At 37.2% G+C, this 16,376-nt stretch overlaps 1 protein-coding gene across 3 annotated transcripts in view; it reads right to left on the bottom strand.

Annotated features, from left to right (window-relative positions):
• vps54 (VPS54 subunit of GARP complex) overlaps positions 1–16,376 on the bottom strand; it is an 81,767-nt gene that overhangs the window by 9,776 nt on the left and 55,615 nt on the right. For all 3 annotated transcript variants that reach the window (XM_028443941.1, XM_028443960.1, XM_028443950.1), the window contains 5 exons: positions 6,528–6,640; positions 5,203–5,266; positions 4,894–4,999; positions 3,001–3,088; positions 2,772–2,893 (listed from right to left, as the gene is read on the bottom strand). In XM_028443941.1, coding sequence (XP_028299742.1) covers positions 2,772–2,893; positions 3,001–3,088; positions 4,894–4,999; positions 5,203–5,266; positions 6,528–6,640 — 493 coding nt within the window. The remainder of the gene's footprint in view (positions 1–2,771; positions 2,894–3,000; positions 3,089–4,893; positions 5,000–5,202; positions 5,267–6,527; positions 6,641–16,376) is intronic.

The following is a 16,376-nucleotide window of genomic DNA, read 5'->3' as shown; positions in this document are numbered from 1 at the left end:
GGCCAAGGACAAGGCCAGACTGCAGCGTATCATCCACTCTGCAGAGAAGGTCATCGGCTGCAATCTGCCCTCCCTCCAGGACCTGTACGCCTCCAGGATTTTGAGGCGTGCAGGAAAGATTGTGGCCGACCCCTCCCACCCTGGTCATAAACTGTTTCAATCTCTCCCTTCTGGTAGGAGGTTTCGGTCCATCAGGACCAGAACCTCCAGACACAAAAACAGCTTCTTTCCCTCTGCCACCATCCACATGAACACACCCCAAGTCACCCACTGAACCCCCCCACCCCCCCCCCCCCCCCCACCCGATCACCACCTCCACCAGCTTGATACCTGCTGCACTGTATATATATATTTATATTTATCCTATTTATCCTTTATTCTCTATCTATCCTTTATTTATCCCTCATCCTTTATATTTATCATTATTATTATTATTATTATTGTTGCTGGGTTGTTCTTTGTTGTGTTGTTTTTATTTCTTTTATTTCTTTTTGTTGCTTGTTTTGTGCACCAACCACCAAGTCAAATTCCTTGTACTGTCCTCAAAACTGTACATGGCAAATAAAACATTTCTGATTCTGATTTCTGATTCTGATTCTATTTGCGGGTGCAAAATAAAACTGTGTGTGCGATTTCCCTGGTTTAATTCTATGGGACATGAACATGATAAATGTGTTTGTTTTATTTTACTCACTTTTATATTTTTTTGTTTGGTATATTTTTCTGTAATGTATGTTTTTTGTAGTCATTATGTGTATTTGTGTATCTTTCTGTTGTGTTTTTGTGCATTTTTTGCATAAATGTGTTTGGTGTTTTTTTTTCTTCTCATTTTCACATCTTTTGTAATGTATGTTTTTTGGAGTCATTATGTGTGTTTTTATATCTTTCTGTTGTGTTTTTGTATAATTATAGTTTTTTGTTGCCATTATAGTGTGATTCTGTTGTAATTTGTATAGTTATTTAGTTTTGTGTATTTTGAGTTATTTATATATTTTTGTTGTTTGGTGTATTTTTCTGTAATGTATGTTTTTTGGAGTCATTTTGTGTGTTTTTTATCTTTTGGTTGCCTTTGTGCGTTTTTTGTATAACTGTTTTGGTTGCCATTATAGAGTGATTCTGGAGTCATTTTGTGTACTTTTTGTATAAATATTGTTTAGTTTTTTGTTTTATTTTACTCATTTATATTATTATGTATATTTTTATTATAAAAAAAATAAATACATTGTGTGTGTGTTCCCGTGAAATGTTTGAGACGCTGATAACAAAACTCCATTGACGTTGTAGCGCCAATCAGAAAAGTAACAAAACTGTGCAAAACAAAACATAAAGTTCCAAACTACATGAGTAAGTGAGTAAATTGAAGTATTATGTACAATTCGGCTGTCTTTTTAAAAAAAAAAACTAAAATAATTTTTTACCTTCGAACCGAGTGGTCAGAGCTTAGCTTCCATGCATGGCACCACAGAGAATCCGCAGTTTTCCAGATGGAGTATTGAACGGGTTATATATCTTCCTCTCTCTCACTCGTGTGTTTACAGTCCGCGTCTGCTTGGCTGTGTGCGCAGCGATTGGTTCTGGCCGCACACGTGACTCTTGCTCGGGTGAGGAGCTGTGTAGTGAAATAAATATAGATGGTGCGCTAGCGCCCCCTCACACCCTGAGGTCAAAAGCTGAATAGGTTTCATTTCGGGGCCGTCCAGAATTAAAATAAACATTTTGAAATGACCAAATTACTCCAAAATAACAGATGCACACACTTGGGGTATTTGGAAGCCGTTGACTAAGTTTCAGGTCGAACTCACACCGCGTCGGGGAGATATTTGCTCCACACACACACGCGCACACACACACGCACATGCACACAGACGTTCCTTGCTTTTATAGATAGATGACGTGACAGCTCTTTTTAGCATATATGTTACATTGGTATCACTGCTTTCTGCTAAGAAAAACAAACAAACAAAAAACAGTCAAAACCAAAATGATTCACATTTTTCATGTCTGTGATTGACTAACATGAACCTAAGCTCTACACAATCTTGCAATAAGCACTTTTTTTTTTTAGCCATCGCTCATGTATCTTGACTTTTTGTTCCTGCTAATGTCCTGTTGATGATTAAGTAAGCCTGTGTGGTACCTGGCTGTGTGCACCGGTGTCTGTTGTCTGTCTGTTGATTACGGTGGTGTTAAATACGTGGCAGAGGCTGCTGTTAGAGAGTGACTGGGCGTGTCTCAACTGCTCCAGGAGCAACGGCCATACTCAAGGCATTTTTCAAATTTCCAGACGTGACACTTATCAGCAAAACCCTTGCGGTTTAGTTACACTTAAAAGGCAGAGAAGGACAAAAAAGAGGTATCACTTATTATAAACGTCTTGTAGCTACAGCTTCTATTGTCTGTTTTATGACTTGCTTGTATTTAGTCCAAAAAACGGAACTCGAGGCTTTCCAGACGTGACACTTATCAGCAAAACCCTTGCGGTTTAGTTACACTTAAAAGGCAGAGAAGGAAAAAAAAGAGGTATCACTTATTATAAACGTCTAGTAGCTACAGCTTCTATTGTCTGTTTTATGACTTGCTTGTATTTAGTCCAAAAAACGGAACTCGAGGCTTTTTTACTCTGTGTACGGTCATTCTACAATTGCCTAATGAGTATGATTCTCACTGAAAATTTAATAAAAAATTACAGTGAAAACGTTTCAGATCCAATCCAACTGATGACAAATGTTTACAAATATTATTGAGTCCTTTGGTGTTTCGATGTGAGTCACCTTTTTTATGTGGTCCAAATGTCTGAGTACACTGCACTGCTTGGGATGGAGTTTGCTCTCAAAATGAGCTCTGATGACAGGAATGTAATACACAACCAGCTGCAGACAGCGTGATGCTAAAGCTGAAAACACACACACACACACACACATTTAGCGAGGCAAAGACATAATGTTGATGTAAACATAACACTAGTAGTAGTAGTAGTTTTGTAGAGCGGCTGTTACCTACCAAGGTTTTTAGTTGTAATAGTTTTGAGGCCGAGAACCTGCAGAGCTCCAGCTCCCAGTACAAGCTGACAACTGCGAGAGTTGAAGTGCTGAGGACACACACAATATCAGCAGTGCTAGAGTAGCTAATTTTTCTTAGTTTTTCTAACTGGGTGTCTATGGGTTATTGGTTGAAGATACAGTATATGATCCTCAATACCTTCCTCACACAAGTAAGAAAACTGCTACTATCATTCAGGCTCCCAAAAACGTCACTGTAACAAGTCTGAATGAATATTGCTTGGTAACCCTTGCCCCAACAGTAAGGAAGTGCCATGAGAGACTGATCATCTTCACCACCAGATGACTGTAGTACCATTAAAGTGCTGTAGTAATTGAAGGGGTTAAGTTGATCATTCATACTATAACGTTGGGAGTAAACATAGTGGAGGCTTAATAATAATAATAATAATAATAATAATAATTCATGATCAGTGAGCATCAGCTTCATTCTAGTAACAGCACTGCAGATGCAATTTTTGCATGATAACAGAGCTTCACTGTGTCTATGTAGATATGGACAAATCAAGTGTGTTTCTGCACAAGAAAGTCAGTGGGGATGGACAAGCTAACCGATTAGGTGCAGGAGGTTTCATGGAGTATGTTGACATAGATAACTGTTGAGAGAATAGGGAGCAGATTGACTGGAACCTGGAGAAGTGAAGGTTTGGGAAATCCAAGGGAGTGGAATGAAGAACAGATAAATTAAGGTGAGTAACACAGACATGTGTGAATGGAAGAATAATGGTGAAAGAGTGAGGAAGTAGGTGTACAAAAAAACAGAGGTTTATGCACTTGGAGTTAGCTATAAAATTAGTGATAACAAGGTTATCACCCTGTATGACGAAGAGAGTGAACGCAGAGTGGGTTTAATTGAGCTGAGGGTCAGGCGTGATCCATGACAGATTTACCGAGGGATATTGTTAGAAACTGTGCTACTTGAGTCAACAATATTTTACATGAAAGGAGGAATAGCAGTTTGCGCTGTGGGTAATTTTGTGGTAAAACACAAGCAGGATGGAACTTCACTAGATTATTGTAACTAGTGAGATCTGAGCACAAGAAGCTTACACTAATTTAAATGAAGGTTCAGTCTAGTTTAAACATTACTTAAGTCTTACTTACGTTGACTTTATATTGCCTTAAAAACACTTATTGTATTTGGCGCTAGATGAAAAAAGTTGAATTGAATCCTTTACTGCATCAAGATAGTGTGCATCAGAATTAGCAAAGTGCCTGTAACAACTTTAATGGGGTTTTAGCAACCTAGTCACATACTTAACTAACTGCTGTCGATCAGTGCCATTATAACACAGAATCTGCAAAAGAACCTGCATTCATTTAATAGGAACACTATCATTTCTTTGAGGCTGAAAAGCCCATAGCACTGCCAGCCACATGGTTAACAAGGGGTTCTGTCAGATCAGAGAAACTTTCTGTGAAAAGTAGTTTTGTCCAACTCACCAAGACCAGATATGAGGTCAAATGTCCCTTAATGGCAATATAAAATACAATTCTTCATTTTTTCTTCTTTCTTTCTTTAATTTACAAATACTTGAGGTAGTATTTGAGCCATATTTTGGTGCTAATTAAACATGTGACAAGACAAAAACTAACTACCACTTAAACTACCCCCAAATTGCCCCAAAACAAACTTTCATCAGATTGTCTCCTGTTCTAGTGGTGAGATTTCTGAGGAAAAAGAAATTAACAACACTGATAATCTTTTTAAATTCCCATCTGAGCTAACCAAAAAAAGTTTGCGTGCTCACTGGTGCAGTGCATCTATTGATGTGGAACAATTTCAGAAAAAAAGGTCATGTCTTAGACCTCATTAAACTTTTCCTTTTCTGACCTTGAGGAGATCAGACAGTCGGGTCAGCATGTCAGTTGCAATGGATGGTACATCGTTGACACACTGACAATATTCCAGAAATATACGTATCAGCAGTAGCACAGTTCTTTAAAAGGAAACAGAAAGATAGGTCACAATGAGGTATATACAAACTAATTTCCAGATAGTGTTTTTATCGTGGTTTTTGTTTTTTGTTTTTTTAAACTTGGCTACAGATTGTTTCAATAGAAACATTGTGACAATTGATGATCTAGTGCCCAACATAATTTCTTATGCAAGTGGGTCACTTCCGAACTAAAAGACACCTACCCAACCACAGCATATCTCTCTCCATTGACGAGCAGATACTCTGTAGGTTTCCTATTATCTGGACCTGCAGAAGGGAAATCAGAATTCAACTAGACAAACATTACCTGGTGGAAATTACCAACAAATATGTTAATTTAATTGATAACTATTGTCGCTTTCAGATGATGCTTAGTTGTACCAAAAAAGGTACTTGAGATGACTTAACCTCAATAATTATGCAAAAAAAAAGAAAAAAATTCAAAATAAATAAAATATGTTCAGTGTTCAACAACAGGGATATTGGTCAATGTTTATCTGTTAAAAGAGTACCACTAAGGCTGTAGTTTTTGCCAAACATGCCAACAAAATTCCTGTGAGCATTATTAATGGGTTTTTTTTCCAAGAAAAGTTGTAATTGGTAATAATCATATTAATATTTATAAATATACACAACTACACCTCATAATAAAACAACAATAATAATAATTAGGGATGGTCAAATCAATCAAATGATAGATCAGTTCACATCGCAAACATCATGGTGATTCATATGCACGGCAAGAATGGCTTCCCTAGACAGGCCATTTTACTCTGTGTAAAAAAAAAAAAACTTCAATATTCCAGGTATCCTGCACACTTCAGCTGTGACTGAAACTGGTTGAGTCCTGGTGCGACTGCATTGCAGTTAACCAGACGTTACAGCAGCTGGGAGATGCTTTGTTTTATGACCTTTCAGAGACATAAAACATAGGTCTTTCCAAAGTGGGACAAAAGTACAGATGTAGAGGCACGTGACAATTTTACTGCGCATAGTACTTAAACATAGGGAAAAGGGTCTGACTGCTTTAAAAAATAATTTTGCTACCTATTGCTAATTACAGTTAATATAGTCTTTTGAGTTGATATCACCTTAGTTGAGTTACATTGGAGCAGGCCTTTTGCTTATTTAAATTGAATCTTTTTTTTTGTTTTTTGTTTTTTTGCAAGAAATAATTTGTAGTTTGTTGTGTTGTACATTTCATTTTTTTATTTTTAATTATCTGAAAAACATTTTTCTGATTTATGACCTAATCTTTTCATACCATTTCGTACCATTTTGTATAAAATGTCTAGATTACATCAACAACAAATGATGCATCGTGATGAGATAAAAAGCCTAATTTCTAATATATCATGCAATTAGTAATGGTAATCAACTAGTGCCACTTTCACTGGTCTGTAATTAGTCCTTTGAAGCTTAATCAGAGCATTCTGATGTTTATTATACCAATCAGCATTTTAGAGAGCATGTGAAAAATACAGCCTTGAGTTTCATAAAGTGTATATGTCATGGGTGTGACTGTTACCTATTGTTTTACGCTCAGGTAGAGTTATTTGGCCATCAACAATGGAGTTCACCAAATCCTGAAACTCAGTAGGAACCTCTGCTTGCTTCCAGCGCTCATTATCCAGGAGAAGGCTTTGGGAACACAAAACAGCAGTATTAAGCCTCACTTACCTCAACCTCTGTTGAAATAATATTGACGCTTTAAGTGGCTGTTCAGTGCTAACAAAGTGATCAAGGATGCCTTATGCATCATTGCAACTGGGCTTAAAGTCCAAATGTCACTATTGAGAAATTAATTGTAAAAAAAATAATACACATTTTGGTTCATGTTAACAGATGGCATTTCAAAATTTGCTCCTAGCAATTGCCAGTCAGATGTTGGAGGAAATTTGGCCCAGGAATCCGGCACGGATAAGAAGCCAATTATTTACATAAGAAATAAGACTCAAAGTCCGTTTATACATGCACATAGTTCTAATGTCAGCAGTTAAGAAAGCTAAGCTAAGCTAAAGTTTACCACATGGTGCCCAAGGTTATACACGTAGACACTGCATCGACTACTGCAGCCCAGAGAGAGAGACGAATGATGTGCTCACATATTAGTCTTTCTTATTATTGTTTTATCTTATAGTTACTGGTATTCTCATTGTATTATTGCTATTATGTCATTATTTTAAATCGTTTTTTTATTATTGTATTATAGTGACTGGATTGTCATATTATTTTGTTATTGCTATTATTTTATTATTGTACTACTGTATTATTGTTATTGCTCTTCTTAATTAAAATGTTATCCTTATAGTTACTTGTGTTATCAGGTAAATAGGGGGCCAGCCCGCGGGGCCAGGGACCCGCGTATGTAAGAATACGCAGTTCCTAGGACCAGCGGTGCTAGGAACCCTATTGTAATCGTAAGGATTTTTATTATTATTAGGGGGCCAAGCCCGCGGGGCCAGGGAACCGCGTATGTTCCTAGGACCAGCGGTGCTAGGAACCCTATTGTAATCGTAAGGATTTTTATTATTATTATTATAATTATTATATTTATTTTTATTATGTTTCCTTGGGTAAAAGTGGTGCTGCAGGCTAAACCGTGCAAGGTAGGGCGGTGCCCTTTGGTGGTTGGGTCCAAAATCCCCAGGGGACCTTGAACACAAAAATTCACATAGCAGGTGGCGCTATAACAAAGGTCAATGCGTTTTGGTCAATAACTCCCACACCGTTTGTTGCAAATTTAAAACCTTCATATCCACAGATTCCTTGAATAGCACTGAATCACCTGGGCTAGGCCACGCCCATTTCCACCTAATTTTTCTCAGAGCAAAATCGCAAAAACTGGAAAACCTCCTTTTTCAAACTCCTCCTTGGGGTTTTGTCCAATCAGCGTGAAACTTGGCACATAGAGTCTTCAGTTGGACGTAATCTCCAGTTAACCCTATGAGTTTGTTCGGGTAAATTATTCGCAAATTAATAGCGAGTATATTTTTCTAGCTAGCTATAAAAATGCAAACTGGCGCATATCTCGGTCAAAATAAATGCTAACAACACCAAATCTGAGATCCTTAGTTGGCATGTGACTGTGAAGGTATGCGCCAAATTTGAATAATGTAGGGCACTAGGGGGCGATGCAAATAAATATTTATATCTCTTCAATGGCAAGACCAATTTTTACCAAATTTGGTGGGTATGATCTTGGGTGCCTCCTGAGGCAATATCTTAGAGTTATTCGCGATTGGTCAAAGTGGGCGTGGCTTATTACATCATAACACATAAATAAACAAACATTTATTTCTGCTAAATTATTATGTTGAGGGCTGTGACATTTAGAGGGTAGATATAGAAGACCACACAGACCACCCATACCAAAAATTGCGCCACTAGGTGGCGCTATATTTGCAAAAACATTTTTGCCTTTAACTTTCACAATTTAATTCACATCTTTATAAATTTCATATCCACATGTTCCTTACAAAGAGTTTCATCATCTGACATAAGCCACGCCCACTCCCACAGCACATTGCTCTTTGTAAGTCACGGCATATCAAAAAGATACTTTTTCAGTATATTATTATTATCATTATTATTAATATAATTACTTCAGCCACTGCTTGTTACAGAAAAACTTAACATTGACGCTAAAACATTTTGCAAATATATCTTGAGTCACTGTCAATCTTTACTTCATACAAAACAAAAGTACGCCAGTTAAGCCAACTATTCATAAGCATACATGGCTATACCATACACCCCCTCGACCAGCAGAGAAAGTCGGTCACACCAGAGCAACCATTGGATAAGTTTGTGTAGAGCCCTGATAATAATAAAGATGATACGAATATAATAGTATTAGCAAAAATAGTAATAGTAATAATAGTAATGGTTATAATAATAATAGCAATAACAAAGTAATATAATAAGAACCTAGTAACAATAATACGATAAAAAACAATAATAATTTTTTTTTAAATAATTATATGATAATATGATAATATATCAATGCTAATAATACAATGAGAATAAATATGATAATATAGCAATGCTAATAATACAATGAGAATAAAAATTATAACATAGCAATGCTAATAATACAATAAGAATACCAGTAACTATAATATAAAATATTAATAATTAAAAAGAGTTTAAAAATAAAATGGTCATTATAATAATGCCAATAACATTAATACAGTAGTAGTACAATTATACAATAATAATAATAATAATAATGGCAATAACAAAATAAAGAGAATCCAGTAACTGTAATACAATAATAAAAACAATAATAAACATAAAATATTAAGGTAATAGCAATATTAATAATAATACAATGAGAATACCAGTAACTATCTACCTATAAAAGCAAGGATGGTCTGTGTCTGTATGTGCGTGCGTGTGTGTGTGTGGAGCAAATATCTCCCAGACGCGGCGCAAGTTCGACCTGAAACTTAGTCAACGGGTTCCAAATACCCCAAGTGTGTGTATCTGTTATTTTGGAGTAATTTGGTCATTTCAAAATGTTTATTTTAATTTTATTTCACTTTTGGACGGCCCCGAAATGAAACCTATTCATCTTTTGACCTCAAGGTGTAAGGGGGCGCTAGCGCACCATCTATATCTATTTCACTGCACAGCTCACTTTTGGTGCGTGCATGAGCTCCCATGGACTTCTCTTTTCTCTTTTGAGGAAAAATACTTTTTTACTGTTCTTTATTTGGTGATGACATTTCGAAACGTTTATTTTCATGTTAGTTTGACCGTTCACTATTTAAAACGGACAGACCTCACCCGGAAGTTATTGACGGCAATGGCTGCTGTGTTGAAAGCTGCACATTTCTCAGCAGCGCGCATGTGAGAACCAACGGAGGAGATTTGTGTCCTAGGTAGAGAGTCACACCCACCCCCCCCTCCGATCAGGTGCGCTTCACTATCGATAACCGTCTAAGTGTGTGTGTGTGTGTGTGTGTGTAACGGACCACCATTTAGTCCGGTTACAGTCTGTGTCACGACACCCGTCCATTGGGTGGTAGTGATTGTAGTGTTGAGTCAGATCAGTAGACGGTGCTACATAGTGAAGCCCGTCTGATGATTACTGCAGCTTCACTCACAACACACCTGCCACTACACCTAACTACTGAAAATAGATACGTTTAGTGAAAATTAGGCAGGCACACACACACTAGACGACAACAAAAAATATGAAAATGACTCAAAATACACAAAACTAAATATTTATACAAAAATTACACAAAAGACAACAGAAAAATACACCAAACGACAACAAAAACATGAAAATGACTCAAAATACACTAAACTAAATACTTATAATCCCACATGAATGCATACTTCCGATGGGCACTGTACATTACAGAAAAAAACACCGAACGAAAAATATAAAAATGAGTTAAAAAAAAAAACAACAACACATTTATCATGCCCATGTCTCATAGAATAAAACCAGGGAAATTGCACACACTATTTTTCTTTGCACCTGCAAATATACCCTTTTATAATGCTACAGAGTATGTTGTAATTATTATGCCCATAATTGACAACTCTTCTTAAGCTCCCACTATATGAATACATACTTCCGACGGGCACTGTACTCGACTTCAAAAAACATACATTAACAGAAAAATACACAAAATTACTTCTGATTCACACTACAATAGCAACAAAAACAATAATTATACAAAAATACACGACTCCACAAAAATTCAGCAAACATTTATGCACAAAAAGACAACAGAAAGATACACAAATACACATGACTCCAAAAAACATACGTTATAGAAAAATACACCATAAAAAAAATACAAAAGTGATGAAGTCATGCACATGTCCCATAGAATTAAACCAGGAAAATTGCGACCACATTTTGCACCCGCAAATATACCCCTTATGCTCCCATATGAATACATACTTCTGACGGGCACTGTATTAGTAAGATAAAATAATAAAAAAAAGAATAATATAGGAATATCTAATTGTGCTACTACTGTATTGTTATTGTTAGAGATATAAAATTAATAGTGAAAGTAGTAATGGTTATAAAAATAATAAATAAGAATAGCAATAACAATAATAAAGTAGGAGTAGTACAATTAAATAGGGATATAATATTAAGAGTAGAAGTAGTAATAGTTATAATAATATTAGCAATAAATTTTTTTGTGTGTTTCTGTTGTCGTTTTGTGTACTTCCTGTATAAATAATGTTTAGTTTTTTTGTTTTACGTCATTTGTGCATTTTTTTGTATAATTATTGTTTTTTGTTGCCTTAAGTAGTGAGATTCTGGAATCATTTTGTATCTTTTTTGCATTTCTGTTGTCTTTTGTGTATTTTTTTTGTATAAATATTTTGTTTTGTGTATTTTGAGTCATTTTCATATTTTTGTTGTCCTTTGGTGTGTGTGTGTGTGTGTGGGGGGGAATCATTCTAAATTTATGCGCACCAGTCCATCCACATGAACCTGCCTGCTTAACTTTCACTAAACTTATCTATTTTCAGCAGTCAGGTGTAGTGGCAGGTACAGTGTCCGTCGGAAGTATGTATTCATATAGTGGGAGCTTAAGTAGAGTTGTCAATTATGGGCATAATAATAACAACATACTCTGTAGCATTATAAAGGGGTAAAATTGCAGGTGCAAAGTAAAATAGCATGTGCAATTTCCCGAGTTTAATTCTATGGGACATGCGCATGATAAATGTGTTGTTTTTTTAAACTCATTTTTTATTTCTTTCGCTTAGTGTATTTTTCTATAATGTACAGTGCCCGTCGGAAGTATGCATTATTTGTGATAATTTACCATCCTCCAGGCCCTTATTCTGAATTTCTATCAGAATTCTCTGAGTTTATATCAAACTTAGTCCTCAGTTCTGATTAAATACTGATAGTAGGAGATTTTAATATCCATAGATAGTGATAGCCTGAGCTCAGCCTTTATGTCCCTAATAGACTCAGTTGGCTTTTTTCAAACTATTAATGAAGCTACTCATCGTTTAAATCATACTCTTGATCTTGTTCTAACATATGGCCTTGATATTAATGAACTAAAAGTCTACCCTGAAAATCCTCTGCTATCAGATCACTTTTTAATATCTTTTAACATTATCCTAGAGGATCTCGCACTGTGCAATAAAATAGTTACGAGTAAAAATCTGTCCAATAGTGCTGTGGCTAAATTTAAAGAGGCCATTCCTGCTGCCTTAAACTCAGTGCACCATCCAATAAATAACTATGATATTATTTATAACCCCTCTCAACTGGATCTGCTTGTCGATAGCTCTGCTAGTCTACTAAAATCCACCTTGGACTCAATTGCCCCATTGAGGGAAAAAACTATTAAACGTCAGAGGAAAGCTCCGACATACTCGATCTACATACTACTCCTCACTAATTGCAGAAAATAAAAATAATCCGAGGTACCTTTTCAGCACTGTCGCCAGGCTAACACAAAGTCAGAGCTCTATTGAGCCCATGATTCCTCTAGCCCTTAGCTGTGAGGACTTTATGACATTTTTTAATGATAAAATTCATAAGATTAGAGATAAAATTAGCCACTCCCTGCCTTCACCCGGGCCTGCTGTACAATTAAATGTAAATAGGCCTAACCTAAACTGTTTCACACATATAGGACACATATAACTATTATTTCATCCTCCAAACCATCGACCTGCCTTTCAGATCTGATCCCAACTAAGCTGTATAAAGAAGTTGTTCCCCTAGTCTGCCCATCTTTGTTGGAGACAATAAATATATCCCTATCAATAGGCTACGTCCTTTAAAGTAGCTGTAATCAAACCCCTTCTCAAAAAACCTACTCTTGATTCCAGCACTTTAGCAAACTACAGGCCTATATCTAATCTTCCTTTTATTTCAAAGATTCTTGAGAAAGTTGTGGCAGCTCAGCTCTGTGACTTTCTTCAAAACAACAACCTGTTCGAGGACTTCCAGTCAGGTTTTAGAGCTCAACACCGCACAGAGACTGCTTTAGTTAAAGTAACTAATGATCTACTCTGGCCTTCAGATGAAGGACGACTCTCAGTGCTGGTTTTATTAGATCTTAGTGCAGCTTTTGACACTATAGATCACTATATTCTACTAGAGAGTTTAGAGGAATTACTTGGAATCACAGGGACTGCCCTAAACTGGTTTAAGTCCTACCTATCTGATAGGTACCAGTTTGTACATGTGAATAATAAGTCTTCTGTGGACACTAAAGAAAGCTACGGGGTTCCTCAGGGCTCTGTGCTAGGTCCAATCCTCTTCTGCATCTATATGCTCCCCCTTGGTAACGTTATGAGAAAATACTCTGTTAACTTTCACTGCTATGCTGATGATACCCAACTGTATGTATCAATGAAGCCAGGTGAGACAAATCAGCTATCTAAACTTGAGGCCTGTCTAAAGGACATTAGGGCCTGGATGAACCAAAATTTTCTTCTTCTTAACTCAGACAAGACTGAGGTCATTGTACTGGGCCCACGACACCTTAGAGAAACCTATGCTAGCCTAACTGCCCTAGATGGCATTACTCTGGCACGAAGCACAACTGTTGGAAACCTTGGGGTTCTATTTGATCAGGATTTATCCTTCAACTCTCACATAAAACAAACTTCAAGAACCGCCTTCTTTCTTCTCCGTAACATTGCTAAAATCAGACCTATCCTGTCTCAGAGCGACGCCGAAAAGCTAGTCCATGCTTTTGTTACCTCTAGACTGGATTATTGTAATTCTCTTTTAGCAGGCTGCCCGAGCAAGTCGCTTAAGACACTTCAGCTGGTTCAAAATGCTGCAGCACGTGTACTGACTATAACTAGGAGAAGAGATCACATTACTCCTGTATTCGCCTCTCTGCATTGGCTTCCCATAAAATATAGAATAGAATTCAAGATTCTTCTTCTCACTTATAAAGCCCTAAATGGACAGGCACCAGTCTATCTCAAGGAGCTTGTAGTGCCATACAATCCCCCCAGAACACTACGCTCTCAAAATGCTGGCCTACTCGTTGTTCCATTTGTCTCGAAAAGTAGTATAGGAGGAAGAGCTTTCAGTTATCAGGCCCCACTTCTCTGGAACCATCTACCAACCACGGTTCGGGGAGCAGACACCCTCTCTGCCTTTAAGGTTAGGCTCAAAACATTCCTCTTTGGTAAAGCTTTTAGTTAGGAACCAGCTCATAGCTCATAGTTAAGATGCAATAGGCATAGACTGCCGGGGGGGTCTGGCATGGTCGGTTGGAGAGGGCGTTAAGAGAGAGGTCATTTAGGTTAGAGAGAGACCGGAGAGGGTCCCATTCCTCTCTCAAACACTCCCTCTATGTCTGCTTCTTCCCTTGAGTGTTTGCTCCTGTACTCCTTCTGGCTTTTGTCTTGCAGGTCCGTGGGATCTTCAGTGTGGAGTTACAGAGTCTCAACAACTCTGTCTCCACCCTTTCCTCTGCACACACCCAACACAGCATAACGTGGATGGCTGTTCATCATAGGAATGGGATCCACACAAGGTTCCTGCTGCTTAACAGAAGGTTTTCCTTGCCGCCATGATGAATTCATGTTGGGTGTGGGATACATATGTGTGTATATACGTATATATGCATATGTGTGTATCCATAAAATGAAGAGTCCGTCCTTAAGACTGCTCTACTGTAAAGTGTCTTGAGATACCATTGGTTATGATTTGGCGCTATACAAATAAAAAATTGATTGATTGATAATCTGGGAGCATAAGGGGTATATTTGCGGGTGAAAAATGTGGGTGCAATTTTTTGTGCATAAATTTTTTGTAATGTATGTTTTTTGGAGTTGTGTATTTTTGTATCTTTCTGTTGTGTTTTTGTTCATTTTTTGCATAACAATATTTTTTGTTGTCATTGTAGTGTGTATTTTTTTAATAAATATTTAGTTTTGTGTATTTTTTTAATAAACATTTAGTTTTGTGTATTTTGAGCCATTTTCATATTTTTGTTGTATTTTTCTGTAATGCATGTTTTCTGAAGTCATTATATGTATTTTTTGTGTAGTGTGATTCTGGAGTCATTTTGTGTATTTTAGTGTGTTTGTTTTTTTTTGTGGTGCAGTTTCGTGCATTTCTATTGTCATTTTAGTGTATTTTTTGTGTAAGTATTTAGTTTAGTGTATTTTGAGTCATTTTCATGTTTTTGTTGTCGTTTGGTGTATTTTTCTGTAATATATGTTTTTTGGTATCATTTTGTGCGTTTTTGGAGACTTTTTGTATATTTTTGTGCATTTCAGTTGTCGTTTTGTGTACTTCCTATATGAATATTGCTTAGTTTTTTGTTTCACGTCATTTGTGCATTTTTTGTATAATTATTGTTTTTTGTTGCCTTAAGTAGTGTGATTCTAGAGTCTTTTTTTAATGTAGTTTTTTGCATTTCTGTTGTGTAGGGATGTAACTGTTACGGCCCTCGCCGTATTATTTAGTGTTTAGTTTGTGCTCTTGTTGTTTGTTGCTGCCTGGGGTGTGTTTCTGTGACAGAGTGCAATGTCTCCCCAAATGGAACAGCTTTGATGATGCTTCCCAGGATTGGCTGCCAGCAGGAGGGGTGGTGGGCAGCCCGGATTGGCTGAGGAGGATGTCACCACTTTCAAAAAGCCAGCGCAACTGTCAGTCGAGGTTCACCAACCTTGACAGCAGCAACATCACTTTTTGCCCGTCTGAAAAACTCTGTCTCCGAATCCGTTCGTACCTTTGTGATCCCCGTTTGTGAAGTGATTGTTATTTTGGTTAAGCTTGTCACCTGTATATATATCGTGCACTTTATTTCCTTTCTTATATAGTCTGAGTTCCTGCGTTTTGTGCAGTTTTCCATTTCTTAGCATATTCTTGTTTATTGTATTTTGTACCTGCTGGGCAGGCCTCTTTTTGTTCAGGAATAACTTTGTGATAATTTTTGGAACCCGTTGTCGGTGGTTTTTGGACACCGAGTTTTATTTAGATAACATTTTTATGTTGCGTCCTGGAGCTCCTAGACCTACCTAGGGGCGTAACAGTAACAATTAATCGTAAGGCAGTTAAAAATCGATTCATAAGTATCACAATTCACATCGATACTGTGAAAATGTAATCGCAGTACTTTTTTTTATCCCGAGGTGACCGTTTGCTATTTAGACTGGACGGACCTCACCCGGAAGGGATTGACGACAATGGCTGCTGTGTTGAAAGCTGCACATTTCTCAGCAGCGCGCTTGTGTGGGAGAGAACCAATGGAGGAGATTAGAGTCCCAGGTAGAGAGTCTCACACACACACACACACGCACACGCACACACACACACACACACACACACACACACACACACACACACACACACACATCGATCAGGTGCATTTCACTATCGATCACTGTCTACGTG

This window comes from Gouania willdenowi, chromosome 1 (genome assembly GCF_900634775.1).
Source record: "Gouania willdenowi chromosome 1, fGouWil2.1, whole genome shotgun sequence".
NCBI lineage: Eukaryota > Metazoa > Chordata > Actinopteri > Blenniiformes > Gobiesocidae > Gouania > Gouania willdenowi.
The sequence above is the reverse complement of the archived record's forward strand: the minus strand, read 5'-3'. Positions and strand labels throughout refer to the sequence as shown.